The sequence below is a fragment of the Emys orbicularis genome, chromosome 1, assembly GCF_028017835.1.
Source record: "Emys orbicularis isolate rEmyOrb1 chromosome 1, rEmyOrb1.hap1, whole genome shotgun sequence".
Classification (NCBI taxonomy): Eukaryota; Metazoa; Chordata; order Testudines; family Emydidae; genus Emys; species Emys orbicularis.
The window spans coordinates 268,421,143-268,437,122 of record NC_088683.1 but is presented as its reverse complement, the minus strand read 5'-3'; the positions used below and the strand labels follow the sequence as shown (position 1 = coordinate 268,437,122).

Sequence of the window (15,980 nt, the reverse complement as noted above, 5' to 3'; positions counted from 1 at the left end):
TTAGGAAAAACTTCCTAACTGTCAGGTTAGTTAAGCACTGGAATAAATTGCCTAGGGATGTTGTGGAATCTCTGTCATTGGAGATTTTTAAGAACAGGTTAGACAACACCTGTCGGAGATGATCTAGATAATACTTAGTCCTGCCTTGAGTGCAGGGGACTGGACTAGAAGACCTCTCGAGGTCCCTTCCAGTTCTATGATACAAGCATGTTTTAAAAAGTTAAACAGGGAGGGGGGATGCATTGCAAGGTATAAATGTTACATGTGTCAGCAGGTGGTCCTAGATTGAGCTGCAGAGCAGCATTTTTATCCTGAAATGTTACTGAACTACAGGGGATGGTATGTTCTAGAAATAAAGGTAATATAATGGTGTAGTGGGTTTTGGTTTTTGAAGTGTGATATTCTTGCAAAATTTGAAGCTTTAAGTATTGAATATCCTGCAGATAGTTTTGTTGCCTGAGTGTTATCTTGTTTCTTGGAGATGTGGGCTTTTCAGAGCAGTGTTATGATGAAGTCATATTAATAACTCCCTTGTAAGACTACTTCCATTATAAGCTTTACAAAATTGACCCTTTTACCTATTAGGCTTCAGTAAGAACTAAAAACAAGGGGGTGGGTATTTTGTTTGTTTTACAAAGGTGGAGTTTAATCTTTGTGTTAACTTCCATGAGGTCTGATGCTCATTGAAATGGATCTTTCTTTCCTTCTGTCTTTCTTTTCGTTGCAAAGGTACCCTTCAAAATCTAAACTGACCACTAGACTTGAAGTTACCATGGTTATTTAAAGGTGGTGCTTTTAGGAAAATCTGTCAGCTGCCAGAGCTCTTACCTAAAGATCTTGCTACTGGGATCTTTCATCTCCTTTCCCAGTTACTGAGGACAAATAATGGAATCTTTTCCCCCATCTCCTCATTCACTCCCCTCAGGTCCCTGCTTTCTCTGTCCATTAGTTCCTGCCACAGTACTGGTGGCAGAATGCTTCCTCTATCTTCTTGCACACTGAAAAGCGGGCTTCACCGAGACATGCTGCCCAGACATGGGGGTTGCTCTTTTGCACCCCCCACTTCCGTACTGATAGGTACCACCACTGCCTACTCCCAGAAAGCTTAAAAACTTTGAGCACCAGGCCAGCAGCATTTGTAACCGAATCCTCGTGAACTTCACAGTCTATAATGGTGGCCTTTCTAAGCCCTGGTCTATATTACAAACTTATGTTGGTATAACTGTCACTCAGGGGGTTGGAAAATCTACTCCCCTAGGCAACGTAATTATACCGACCTCACCCCCGGTGTAGACAATGCTATGTCAGCGGGAGGGTTTCTCCTGTCAGCATAGCTACTGCTTCTTGGGGAAGTAGAGTACGTACACCAATGGGAGACGCTCTGCCATTGTAGGTAGTGTCTTCACTAAGTGCTATAGCAGTGTAAGTGTAGACATACCTAAGGCTTGAAATGTGGAGGGCTTTCCAAGGTTACAAGCATCAGAAGTTGTGTTGGAGAGGCTTAATACTTCCCCGTGGCCTGTGATATGGATCTGCTTTTGGCAGATACAAGTTTATAGCCCAAGCGCTACACAGAAATTAAAGTCCCGGCCATCAGACCTTTTAACTTTTAACAAAAGTTTCACTAAAGTTGTGAGCAAAATCATTTCAGCTGTATTTGACTTAAATGAGTATTGGGGGGGGGGGGGAATGTTTTTTGCATTTTAAAAAGAAAACTCATAGGGAAAACAAGAACCTAAGTTTGAGAATATTGTCCTTTTAAAATAGTAACAGAATATTAGCTACAAAAAAAATTAAAAACCTTCATCTATTAACTGCACATTACCTGCATTTGTAATCTGATACTTCCTGCCACCTGTAAATTAAATACCTTCGCCTAATCCATATGTATTTCTGTAAATCACAATTTACTACTTCCCTATTCATATTCTATATACTAATAGGTTGATCACTCCCAACATACAGGCTGGAAGTTCTGCTCTCCTTTATTCTACCATCCTGCTTCTAGACCATACTTGAGGGATAGAGACAAACAGCATCTCAGACTGAGATAGAGAACTCTGGGCTTGGTTATATTAGAAAAATTGCATTGCTCTAACTAGATCAGTTTTAAATAGATTTAATTACATTGATTTAAACTCCTAGTATAGATGCATTTACACATGCTTAAGCCTTCCTTAGATACATTGATTTTAAATTGAGTTAGTTGCATTAATTACCATATATACTCATCCATTAGCCTGTTGGTTTATAAGCCGACCCCCTCTCCCCCAAGATGGTTAGGTAAAAATAGCAAAAACTGTATGACCCTTTCATAAGCCGACCCTATATTTCAGGGGTTGGCAAACTTTGGCTCCTAGTCCATCAGGGTAAGCTGCTGGCAGGTCGGGACGTTTTGTTTACTTGGAGCTTCTGCAGGCGTGGAGCCCCATAGCTCTCTGTGGCCGCGGTTCGCCGTTCCCGCAGCTCCCGGTGGCTGGGAACAGCGAACCACGGCCACAGGGAGCTGTGGGGCTCCATGTCTGCAGACGCTCCAGGTAAACAAAACGACAATGTATTAGATATTCAATTCAATGACTCCATAGAGTTTAAAATCATCAAATTTTGGTGTAGACCTGTTTATAAGCCGTTGATGCGTCACTTTTTTACCAGTAATATTCGGCTTACGAACGAGTATATATGGTAACTTTCTTTTTTAGTACAAACCAGACCTCTGTCTGCCTTGATGATATTGTAATATTGGCCAGAAACCAAAGTGTATCAGCCTCACTGCTGGTCTAGAGAAGTCTTTTAACCAGTCCATTCTAGTCATGCTGGCTATAAACCCCAGAATACTGCACACAGTCAGGTAGGAACTTTACTTCAGCTCTCTTCTCCATGGAGTGATTAGTGTGGTAGGCCTAGTATGACAGCCTCTTTGCACCTCAGGCAACATGCATCTGCCAGCTTCCACTTGCCCTCCTTCCCTTAGGTCAGTTAACATGTCATAAACTGTAATCTGAGGACATTAAGATATATCCAGTGCATCTCCTGTTCCCTTGTCCACTCAGCCTGGGTCACGAATGTTGCATCAGCAGCTGACTATCAGCAATCAGCTGTGCAGTGTCTGATGACAATTATGGGTTCAGGACAGAAGTTACAAGTATCTTACCCTTTATCTGCCATGACACTGTCCCCACTAGCCCTTTGTACCTGATACTGGGCTCAAGGGTATGTAAGTTATATTAGACAACTAAAATATACTTCTGGAGTTCGTGTTCTTAGTTTTATGTGGTACTTGGTCAGTGTCTCTAATTTGAAGTTCGGTGAGGATACAGGCAGAATTAAAGTTGGTATTGAAACTTTAACTGAACATTTCCTGTATTTAGATTTTCTGAAACTATATAATCCTTGAATGTTCTAAAAGGACATCAAACGACTCAACCATATTTCTAAATTCACTCTTTTGGTCTCAGAATAACGTCCATACTATAATAGATTTCAGTTTGCTGTTTCTTCCAAAAATTAGATGCACTCTAAAATCTATGGAATTACTGAAATGTTTTAGGGATAAGTGTTTATATAAAGAGGGAGAATTAAGGGATATGTTCTTCTCAGAACTCTTAAATGAAACAGCTATTTACCAAAATCTGCTCCTAAAGGCAAGTAGCTTCCTGTGCCAAGATGATATACAAACTAAAAAGAAAAAATTGTAATTGTTGTATCAAAACTGTTCTGCTACTGCTTACTCATCTGTTAAAAATTGTCAGTATCAGGAAGGGTTTTGACGGTGCCCTGCTGCTGTGTCAGTGTAACACATGCTTCAGGCACTTGCTTCCATACTGCATTCCAGGTCATTGATCAAACTCAGCAGGCAGGATACTGGGAGCTACATGACAAATCTTCGTGACTCACAGCTGGGCCCACAACTACGTATCATAGTAAATGAGTCAGTTAAACATCACTAGTTTAGCAAGCGTGAAAAAAATTACCATGATATCATTCATGATTCTTCACAGGATTTTACAGCATATGAGTTATTGCTGAATTTCCATCATGCTCCTTGTCAAAACTTAAATCAAAACATGTTGTCTTAAATAGTTAGTTAGTTGGCCCTCATATGTTAAAGCTACAATAATACTAGGTATACTAAGGCAAAATCAGCTATCTGAATGGCTTTTGTCCTGGCCTAATTTTTCTGGGAAACAAAGGTTCCCATAACAGATGCTATGAAAGCCATCTATGTCAACCATTTTTCTGATTTTTAGTTGTAGTTTGAAGGAATAATGTTAAGGTGGTCAGTGTAACTTCATCAGCATAGCTTTTGTGCCCAACAGTATATTTTTGGTATATCTATCACACCTCACCAAAAAAAGATGGACAGAACTAGTCTCAATTTCAAATGAAAGAGCCGTCTCCGAGAAACCAAGGAAGTAATCTTTGTCTTTAAACTTCAGTTCAAATGTCAAACCTCTTTGACTGTATGATTAAACTATCTTTAAAAAACTATATTTGTTAAAGCATGGGGCATGAAAATATTTTTACCATAGCAACTTTGGCAAATACTGAAATTACATAAACTTGTAACTTGCTTAAACAGGACTATACCTGTGACCTTTGGGTGCCTTTTTAGTCTTCAGTGTCTCTGAACATTTTTAACATTATAACCTAAACAGAAGAGCAGTTAAACTTAAATTCTGAACTATAGTATTGAAAAATCCAAGCCACCTTTTGAACTACAGACGTTAAACAATGAGCTATGAAATCCTTAAGTGCACTCAAGAAGTAGGTGTCAGTTAAGTTTTTTGTAAATAATCTTTATTTATATTAGATCAGTAGTGTAAAAATCCACCCTGCTTGATGTTCGTGTCCTGCATGGCATATTTAAATACTGCAGAACCTAAGCTGCTTCTTCAAGTGGAATGCCCAGAGGGATACTACTTCAGGCACACATGCACCCTGTGTCTTTTGATTGGAGATTTTTTGGTAGCAGTGCCCATTCGGACCATGCATGTGTCCTACACATCCTCGTGCCCCCTACGGAGGCTATATAGAGCTCTTTGGGTGAACCACCCTCAATTCCTTTTCAACAGCCTTCAGACAGACACGGAATTTCATGTGTGCCTGTTTTCTCGGTTTAGAGTTAGAATAGTATATAGGGTTAGTTCTTTTGTACTTTATAGTTGTTGGAACAGTTGTATCTCCTCCCCCCAATTTAGGGGTCTAAAATTGTTTCTTGGATCTGGGATGTCAAGCTACTTGGGTTTTAAAAGGTGTCTTCAATGTCAAGAAGCCATTCCCGTCAGCAATGGGCATTCTCCACAAATACGTTGCTTGGGAGACTCGCGTATTCCCAGCAAGTGCAAGATTTGCACTTCGTTTAAGGGAAGATCCCTTAAAAACAGGGGAATTAAGTATGCACTATTGATGACCGAGCAAGCCTTATGACCAGCTTTGGATCTGGGTACAGAGAACCCCCTCTCCAAGAGACCCTCTGCTTCTGTTAGTGCCCCTTCTACAATGAGATCAGAATCACAAAGCGCTTCCAAGGTGAAAGCAGTGTCAAGATCCCAATCTCCAACACTCTCCATGGGTGAAGTACCTATAACGGTGCCAGTGGTACTTAGAGCTTCTCACTCAAAGATGGAGGAGGACAAGAGGACCAGAGCAGAGTTCCTCAAAGAAGATTCAGTACAGGAGACCTCAGGCCCTAAGAGGAGTGCTATGGAGGCGCCGAATACTTTGGGTATCGTGAAGCAATCTAAGACTTTATCTAAGCCCCATACCTTGGTGGTAAAGGGTGTGGGACCGAAGACCACTACTGCCACCATCAAGGGAGTGGCCTCATTGGAATTTGTGGTACCCTTGGTACTGGCACCACTGCCTCGAACAGCAGCATCAGGAGTAAGCTTGAGGCCCATGCTCCCAGTATTGCAGGAGTTCCCGTATCTTAAAGACCTCATGATACGCATGCTAAGCATATAATGCTCACCACTCCCAATAAGGCAGATGAACTTTTCTTGATGGCCAGTCAAGATTAGGTCATCCAGAGCTCCAGCTTCTGCACAGTATGATCAGCAGGGTGTTGAGGTCTAGCAGTTCTGATCCTGGGCTGTGCCCTGGTGTTAGGTTCCAAATAACTTCCCTTTGGACCCCAGTTTATATACCGTATATACTCGTTCATAAGCCGAATTTTTTTAGTAAAAAAGGGAAGCACCAGAGAAGGGGGTCAGCTTATGAACGGGTATAGAGAGGGAGAGGTGGGACACAGCCCCTCCCCCCAACAGAGGGAGCAAGGAGAGGCAGCACAGCCAGAAGGGAAGAGACTGGGCCAGAGTCTCTCTGCTTCTGGCCACGCTGCTCTCCCCCAGCCTCCAAAGCAGCTGCAGCTCCGGGGCTGGCAGGCTGCAGCCGTGCCACTCGGCCCCACCCCCCAGAGCAGGCTGTGGCCGCGCCACCCGGGCGCCGGAGCAGGCTGCGGCCGCGTTGCCCGGCCAGCCCGCTGGAACATGCTGCGGCCGCGCCGTCCGGTCTGGCCCGCTGGATCAGGCTACAGCCGTGCTGCCCAGCCTGCCGGAGCAGCTCCAGCCAGGCCAGAGACATCCTCCCTCAGATAAGGTGGGAAGGGATAGGATGGGGACAGTGTGGGGGTCCCGGGCTAGGGGTGGGGTCATGTGGGGGGTGGTCACAGGGAATACTCCCCTGACCCCCCAGCTTCTCTCCCCCCAAAAATTTCCCCACCAGTTGCTGTACCAGCCCATCAGGGTAAGCAGCTGGCACGCCGGGACACTTTGTTTACTTAGGTTTACCTTCGTGCCTGTGGACGCTTGAGGTAAACCAACCATGTCGGCCCGCCAGCAACTTATCCTCATGGCCCGGGAGCCAAAGTTTGCTGACCCCTGAATTATAGGGTCGGCTTATGAACGGGTCATAAAAATTTTCCAATTTTACTTATCCATCGTGGGGGGGGTCAGCTTATAAATGAACCAGCTTATGATCAAGTATATATGGGAGTTAAAATTTGGGTCCTGCTTAGTTTTCCCTAACTAATCATTTTAAACTGAAGTGCTACAAAACAGTGTTTTTCACCAATCCTAGCCCATTACAAAACAATTCTTTAACCATAATCAGGCCCTACCACCTTAGTCGATTTAAATTTTGAAAAATTAATTATGCAACAGACCAACAATAAAGAATCAGACAGACGGTACAGATAGAGAAGTAGGGACCATAAAGGCAAAACAATATAGATTTCACAATCACAACTGTTAAGTGGTTTCTTGCCAGACAAAATATTAGCAAAGTTTCCTTTAAACATCTTAAGATCTGTTACTTTATCTGGTGATGGTAGGTTCTGTAAGGACAGGCTTGCCTTCTTAACAGCCTGATAGGACATTGTTTTGGTGCAGTAGATGGAATGTGAGGATGGGACTCTGCAACTTAGTACATGGCTGCTGTTTCTCACTCTGGCTGCTGCTTTTACTGCAGAAAGAGGCCTCAGACCTTACAACTCACCTTGTGTAGTAACAAGTTCTTTGAGATGTATCCCTCTGTAGGGGCTCTGCTACCTGCCCTCCTTCCTCTCTGCTTAGGTGTTTCCTACTATGGGACTTAGTGGTAGGGAAGGAACTGAGGGCGATTCGCCCATGCAGCCCTATGAAGCCTGAGTGTTGTGGCACAAGGATGTGTGGGCCGAACGGCCACTGCTACCAAAAATCTGTGATCAAAGGCTTCGGTGCATGTGCACCTGAAGTGGAGCACCCACAGGGGGACACATCTCAAACTCCAGTTATTGCACAAGGTGAATAACCTCTCCTTTCATTTAAAAAAATCATTCTAGCATTTGATTGCCAAATTTGGAAAGGGTTTTTAATGTGTATGTAAATCAATGCAGTACTATCTTCATAAGTTTGCACATGGTAATTGAGGTGTCAACTGAACAGTGTAATGACACTATTAATGTCATACATAGCTGATCACTTGAGCAGATGCAATAGGGAGAGGTGCGGTTGTGAACCCAATAGGGAAATGCTTCAAGGAGGGAAATTAAAGACTTGGGGTGGGGATGTGCGGGGGGGAGAAAAGAGAAACGAAGAACAGAAATAGCTCTTGTCTTAAAGGTGAGTATGTTCTTCCACTGAGTGATGCTGAACATAATGAAGCATTAATAAATAAAAATTTGATTAAAGTTCAGTTACTATATAAATACCATATTCTATCTTTATGCAAACTTTCCATTGACACTGGTAGGCGATCAGCTGTGGAGGGTAATATGTAGTCCTAAACTTATATCCTGGTCAACAGAAAAATGTCATTTGGTCCTACACAGAGAGTGAGTTTCTAATTTCTGTGTTAGACTCTATACTAGTTGTACTAATGTGTAACTCATTGTTTTGAAAGAAGAATTCTGTCTACGTGTACACTTCCATGTTTATGAATCTGCTCTTTGAAAAACTTTTTTTTTTTTTTTATAGGGACAATTGGATTCTTTGCATGCTTTTGGTTTGTGACCAAAATTTACAGCGTGGTGAAAGTTGACTGACTGAAGAAACCCCAGTGTGTGAAAGTTGGCACAGAATCTTCATTAACATAATTTAAAGACCTGTTCTTGGTGATGAACTTAAGCTTTATCAGAAGTATTGACATCCTGTTCCTTGGGAATGATACTGAATACACATCCTCCTCAAAACACTTTTTCCACAAAAGCGTTTGTATTGTGATTTAACAATCTGTTTTCATTCAAATCTTCTTAATGAAGACCAGAGTTAAATATTGTATTCATTTGTAAATATAACTATACTGTAATAGAAACATTAAATTCTAATGGCAGAATAGAAGTGGCTGTATTACGCAACTTAGTGATCCTGCTGAATAAAGTACAATTGTAAATAGGATTTTCTAGGCTTGGTAGGAGGGATGAATTATTTTTCTTTTGAAGGAAATGAGAACTTTTTATCATGCTAACTTTAAGGATGTCTCCAAGGTGGGTTGCTGTTTTGGATGTGGTTTTTATTTTGTACTAGTGATATGTCCATAAATATTCCAATTTCTGTGACTTCATTGGTTTCAGTGTTATTGGCCTTTTAAACTATGTGCCTCTGAGTCTTTGAATTTATAAATTCATAACCTTGTTGTAAAAATATCTTCAGTGGGTCATTACATATTAGAAGTTTATGAAGTTATGTAAATACAAATATATTGACAAGGGAGGTTTTAAAATTATGTGGAGTCTTTTATTGCATTTTACTGTATTTAGTTAATTATATTGACACTCCTTTTCATCTGGGAAAAAAATCAGTTATTTGTTCTAAATGACTAGTGCTTAAAATGTGATAGTGGTGCATGAGAATGAAATTAGACAATTACACATATGCACTACAGTATTAATCCGGCTCTTAACCAAGCTACTTTTTCTGAGACTAAATCATATGTGGAGAAGATCTTAATATATGCGCAGCATTCACTGCTGATCTTTTTTTAACTGATCTTAATGATGCATATTCCATAAAGCACCTGTGGCTAGATTTATTTAAGCAACAAAAAGACACAAAGAACCACTGTTTTTGCCTTGTGTTCTGAGAAACGAATCAGTTCCAGGTGACTGACTAGAATGACTTATTCCACAGTAAATTTTAACAAATTTGAAATGTTATCTTGTTCAATAATTTAGATTCATAACTGTTCATCTATCTGCCAGGGCAGCATGTCTCCCACAGTCTGATAAAATTTTATTAAACTGCATGTACTAGTTGTCAGTCATAAATTAAATTTCTTTTGTCTGATTTTTCTAATGGTATGCTTTTCTAAAAGACCTTAACCTAATGATGCTCGAATACTGAATCAATAAAAATATTGTTGGTTAAGGTAACTTGTCATTATTAAGATCTCCAAGCTATGTAAAGTACTTAAGATAAAGCAATTTTCCAAGTTTTGTGTTCAAAAACAGAAAAACAAGTTTGGATAACTTTTGTATTCTTGGTTTATCTGGTTAGAGCTTAATTCTGAACTCTTAACTATTCAGACCCCCAAAATCTTCATTTATAAAACTGGATATATTTGCAAAGTGACAAGTGTGCATACCTATCACAGCTACAAAACTCAAACATTTTAATTCAGTGAAATTGGACTCTGCCCACAACAAACATCAGTATTTACTTAAAAGTATAAATACTTGGCTTGTCACAACATAATCCTAACTCTGATCCTTGGAGTGTTTATGTATTTTGTTACTTTGATTTAGGGATACTTTTAAATGGATAATTTAAAAGCATTAATGGAAAGATTTTTTTTCTAAAATATTTAAAATTAGAGCCCATCATAAATTTGCCAATGAAACCTGTTTTCCATCAAAAATGCCAGTTCATCAAAAGCAGTATGCTTCTGTGGAACCCAGGTCAGTTTCACTCTGCTATTTGCACCATACATCAGGAAAACTGTCAAATCACGTCAATTTCAGTCTGGGCTAATTTACACTACCACATCCGCGCCGCTGCACCGATGTAGCTATGCTGCTGTAGTGTGTGTGATGAAGACGCGCTATGCTGACAGGAGAGCGTCTCCCACTGACACAGTGCGATGTAGACACCATTTCAAGTTGATGTAAGTTATGTTGCTGGGGTGGGGGGAGGTGGCTTTTTCACACTCCTGAGAGACAGGTTATTTTGACTTAAGCGGTAGTGTAGACGAGCCCTGAGTAGCTGCGGGGGATCCTACAGAGCATATCTTACTTTGGGAATAACGGCATGTTTGGTTGTTTTTTAAAATGAAAATCGCATGGAATTTTCAGTTCAGGGGAAGTATCAGAAATATTGTTTGGCCTGAATTAGAATAAAATAAACTGTGAAATGTTAAAATTTGGTGCAGAATGGAAACTCCAAGTTTTGACCAGCACTACTTATGATTGTTTTTTCCTGAGAATTTCAGTTTAATGGAAGTGTAATGTTACAGTGAAGTAATCTTGACAGTATGTATGCAGACACTGTATTTGATGCTGATCACTATAATTTTTTCAGAATAGTATAGTTTCCAAATAACAGCCTCTTAAACCTTTTACTACTCCTGCCCTTTAAAGTCCATTGTATGAGCTAATGCTTCTCTGTGTTTGATGCTACAATCAATGCCTTACAATGTGCAATATGTATTTTAAAATTGAGACTGCCTGTAAAATCAGTTTCAGACTTTGAAAACTTGAGATTTCAGTGGACTGATAAGTTCCCCCCAAAAAGTTAAATGCATCACAAGTTTCAAAAAAAGCCATTTTAGGGCTGTATAACCAAGACTTAAGTTATTCCAAAGTTCAAAACAAATTCTACATCTCTGTGATTTATTCAGTCTAAATATCTGAAAGCCAGACGTTATGTTTTGGAGTTACAGGGCATCAAAATCGATCCACTCTAGTGAATATACCATGTCTCCCTAATAACAGACTTGGAAGAACTGGGCCTAGAACCCTTGTCCACTGCTCCAAAATATTTGATTCTGCACGTGAGACAAAGGGAGATTAGTTCACTGTTATGGAAGTGTCTCTGTTGGGGTGGCTGATCACAGGTTAGAAAAAACAGTGTGTTCATACACCTGCACTGATTGAAATAAACAGCAAAAAAACCTTACTCTTTATAGCACTTAGAAGTTATGGGGCCAGTGCTACTCCATTGAAATTAGGGGGAAACAGTATGGGTCCTAACCTATCTACAACAACAAAAATTAAAATTTGCTTAATGCCAGGCTATTTTGACATATATCCAATGCATGGGTTCCTGGGCAATTTAAACGAATGGAAAGGTGGAAGGAGTAGGAACAAGCTGTTGAGCTATCACAAAACAAAGCAATATTGGACAAAACTCAATTTCAAATCTTTGTCAAATTGTAGTGACTTGGGTACAAACTGATTGTGAAGCTTGAAGCAAATACAGAATTCTACTTTGAACTCTGAAAGCAATCTTCAAGCCAGTTATAGCATGGCTAAAATAGAGCTCCATAATGGAAACTTGTTCTACTCTGAATTAGAGACTACCTCTACATAGAGGTAGTTTCTCTGTATAGTTTTCAGGTGCATGTTTTGCTGGGTATTTTGATATATGTCCAGCTACATATAAGCAGCCACAGGTATCTTATTCTGATACCCCCCATCTCCCACAGTTCTGAACATCTGGGCTGCTTTCCTTTCTCTGCAGCTTTACAGAGGTGGATCAGTGGTTTGGATCTGCATGTTCTGGCCACCCTCACTCTGCTCCTACTTACCTCTAGATTCTCAGCCTGCATGACAGCAGACAGTGGTGGGAGCCACAGAAAGAGTCCTTGCGCTGTAATTTGATCGGTTTCTGCCCTCACTGCTTTTGGGCAGTGAGGAGCAGAGTTCTCTCTCTCTCTCCAATGGTCCTCCTCCTCCCTGGGTCAGTTAACCCCTCCGGTGTGTAACCCTCCCTGTGACTCTACTGCAGCATCGCTCTGTGGGCCCCTCTGTTCCTTGCAGACATAGCAGAGCAGCCAAGAAGGCACGGGGTTAAATCCTCCCTAGGTGGAAGGCAGCCTTCCTAAGCTTTCCAGATGGTGAGTTGTCCCCAGCCTGCACCCACCTTCTATGCCTAATTCTGGTAAGGTACGGAAGCTGTGAGACAGGCAGCTGGGGTCCCCAACCCACCAATTTATTGTGATTTGTCAAAAACCATCTATTTAGATTCTGGGCACTTGCATAGTATCTATAAGAATACATAAGTCACCATAAATGTGATTGTCAGGATGGAGTGAGGAAGTGGCCTTGGTGAGCTCCTACTTTCCCCTTCCTTAATTACCAGGGTGTGTGTTTGTTTGTGGTGTGATTGCTTCTTGACTGAAGTATATAGTGCGGTCTGTTTGTTTGGGGGACCATGTGCTGAGCCTAGCAGCCTGCTAGGCAAGGCTGAGAGCTTCTTAACGAGGCTTTGATGGCTAAGCCCTTTAGCACCCTTAACCAAGGGGTGGGGCTACTAATTGATAACAGGGGTTTTAAAATGTTACATGGAGACTTCAGAAGTTTAAAGCATCATAGAAAGTATGATAGAGTGGTGGGTATGCCACATTTACTCCTCTAAGACTTCTTCAAATGTCTCATTTATCCTTACGTTATGTCAAAGCAAGTATTTTACAGAGTGTAATGATTTGAAGCTAGCAGTGGCTGTACTCAAAATGCTAGCGCCATAGGACTAAATTAAAAGGGTTAAAAAATGAAGAAAGGTTAAAAACTAAGTTTTACAAGCTTTTAGTTTAGGATTAAGTAAAAACAGGAGTATTTCTTGAAAGTCCATCTTAGAAAGCTGGGGGGGGGAGGGAGAGTACTAGTCAAAGTTCACAAGCTTTATTCCAAAATTTTTGTTCAAGTTTCAAAGACCTGATTGTCTAATTCTTAGAACACAACGTCCTTCAGAGCTTAGCTGCAAGGCTTTCAAATATATTTCCACAATCCCTACGACACAACTTAAGTTTAAAAATATTGTTTCCATTTTCAAAACCACTATCTGGTGTCACAAGTTGTGCCCATCCGCATCATGATTTCATAAGCTTCTTTAACAGGGCTGGCAGGGTAGGGGCAGTTTGCCCCAGATCCCCCATTTGTGAGAATGCCTTACATTGAGTGGCATTGTGACCTGGAATGCAGGGTTGCAGCATTACTCAGGTTTGGCCTGGCCATCCCTGTATCATGGTGGGAGGGGCATCTGGGCCAAATTTGAGTTTATGGTCTTGTGACCTGGTGCATGGAGTCACAGCATGGGATGACAGTGCCTCTGATGGAGGGGCAGCTGGGCCAAATTTGAGTGAGTGGTGGTGTGACCTGGCATTTGGGATCATAATGCCTGGAGCACCCATGGGACAGGAGTCACTGCTGCGGGGGTTAGTGCAGGTGGGCTGTCTTTCCACCCCCTCACCCCCTTCTCGGCCTCCCCTCAGTAGTAATATTTTTGAAAGGGTAGAGACCTCAGTTTCACATTTTGTCCCGGGCCCTCAAAAGCCCCTGTTCTTTAGAAATCACAACATCAGATGTACAGAGGTTAAAAAGAGGTGGGAAGTAGATCTTCAAACTTGCATACCTCAGAGCTTAGTGAGATGAGGTATCATCCAACAGGAGAGAAATTTCTAATATTTTAGCTTTCACAGACTTAATTTTATTTACTTTACATAGAACTATCTAGACCACAGTTAGCCTTTCCAGTATAAAAGTATGTCATATGGGAACCAGGGTGGACAATGGGTTTTCAACAATAAGTCTGCATGGAACAGGAGTTGAAAACAGCTTAAGTGTTAGTGTAAGATAGAACACAACTGGTTTCAATGTAATTTATAGCATGACTGAACTTTGGTTCTGACAAGTTCTTCTTGAAAAAAAATGACTTGATTCCATCAAATCTCTATCAAGTATTCTAAAATGTTATTGCAAATGACTGTGTTCTCTTCACACTAGCACTTAAATTGTTTTTATTAATGGTTCAGCAAGAGTCAATTTCCAAATAGAGACAGGACTTTAGAAACAATTATCATGTGGCAGACTTAAACAAAACCAAGTGCCACATCTATCCCTTTTATATGAATGCAATTCCCTGCCCCCCTACATCTCATAAACAGCTTCTGGCTGCAGATTTTGTCCTTCATAGAAGAGATTTTGAAGATCCAAGCTGACCTGTACAGCAGCCTGGTAATCCTCTAATCATCTGTTCTCTGAACTAGTATGGAGATGTCACTGAAAAGGCTTGTTGACAAGCTTCTGTCTATAGCATTAAAGATAATTCTGGCAAAACTGTGAATATCTTAGTCAGTTGGACTTTAACACATGGCTGACATGTCTTGGTGACAAATTCAAAAAGACTGTTGACAGAAAAAAAATTGCATGGAAAAATACTTCTATTTTCCAGTTTGCTTTGGGTTGAACTGACTAAATCTTTGTAACCTCTTTTGAATCTATTTCCAATTTGTTTTGTGTTTTTTAAAACAATGTCTTATTTTAAAGTTATATACACAATTGTACTTTCCATACCGATTGCTATGCTGTATGATTGCTATTTTCATATAGGTGTTGAACTATTATTTCTTGTATAAGTGTATATTCATAAATATTGTAAGAAATAATACAGATATAATTAGTTTAAGTTTTCACCAGACACAGTGATAGGCTTTGATTTGACAGGAAACAAAATGGAAAATGAAATGATCAAATACATTAGTAAGTGTTTTACAGGTTGTTATTTCAGCCTCAACCAGTCCTTGCTAGAATAGTTAAAATGTTTTTAGTATTGTAAAATGAATACTAAGCCCAACTACACTGTTTTGTTACATATGGAACATAATGTGATCCTGAAGAGCTGCTTAATCCACTATTTTAATAATAGTAGATTAAGAGATCTATACTCCACAGTGACACAATGTATTGAGTTAAAGATCTACAGGGGAACATTTATATGATCCATTGTAATAGCAAAAGGAAACATAATGTTGCAGTGTCCACAGTCTGAAGATTACCTGCAGGGTTTCAATGCATGCTACAATAAATCAAGCCTTAATGAGCATCCTTAAATTTAAAAGCACTGTAAAATTTACTGAAAGGTATCTGGAATAAAAGGGGAGGGCACACAAATACAGATTAACATTTCAACAAAATGTACTGTTAAAGACCTAGAATGAATTAAGTTTAAAGGTGTTAAAATAATGTTTGTGACAAGCTAAAGAAGCCAAAGTATTCCAAGTTAAAACCCCCTCACCCAAAATGGTATTTGTAGTTTTGCAAGCTAACATTATTATAAAAAGATCATCAAACTTCAGAACATGGGGGTCTCAAGCTTTTTCCCTGCGACTCCCTCTCCCCCCAACCAACCCTCTCTTGTCCTCCACAGCTACTAAGCACCCATGTTTTTATCTTGTGGCCCCAATTCTCACTATCACAGTTGCCACAAGTACTCCAAATCATTTAAAAAGTAATCAGTATGGATTGTATAAACCAAGATGGATTGCTTCAAAGAGGTCTTAATCTGTTTAAT

The 15,980-nt window shown here is 40.4% G+C and overlaps 1 protein-coding gene across 1 annotated transcript in view; it reads left to right on the top strand.

Annotated features, from left to right (window-relative positions):
- The window catches only part of TM9SF2 (transmembrane 9 superfamily member 2), a 63,127-nt gene extending 53,285 nt beyond the window's left edge, over nucleotides 1-9,842 (top strand). The window contains exon 17 of the mRNA XM_065409486.1: nucleotides 8,454-9,842. Within this exon, the coding sequence (XP_065265558.1) occupies nucleotides 8,454-8,521 (68 nt within the window). The 3' untranslated portion in view covers nucleotides 8,522-9,842. The remainder of the gene's footprint in view (nucleotides 1-8,453) is intronic.
- The last annotated feature ends 6,138 nt before the right edge of the window (nucleotides 9,843-15,980 follow it).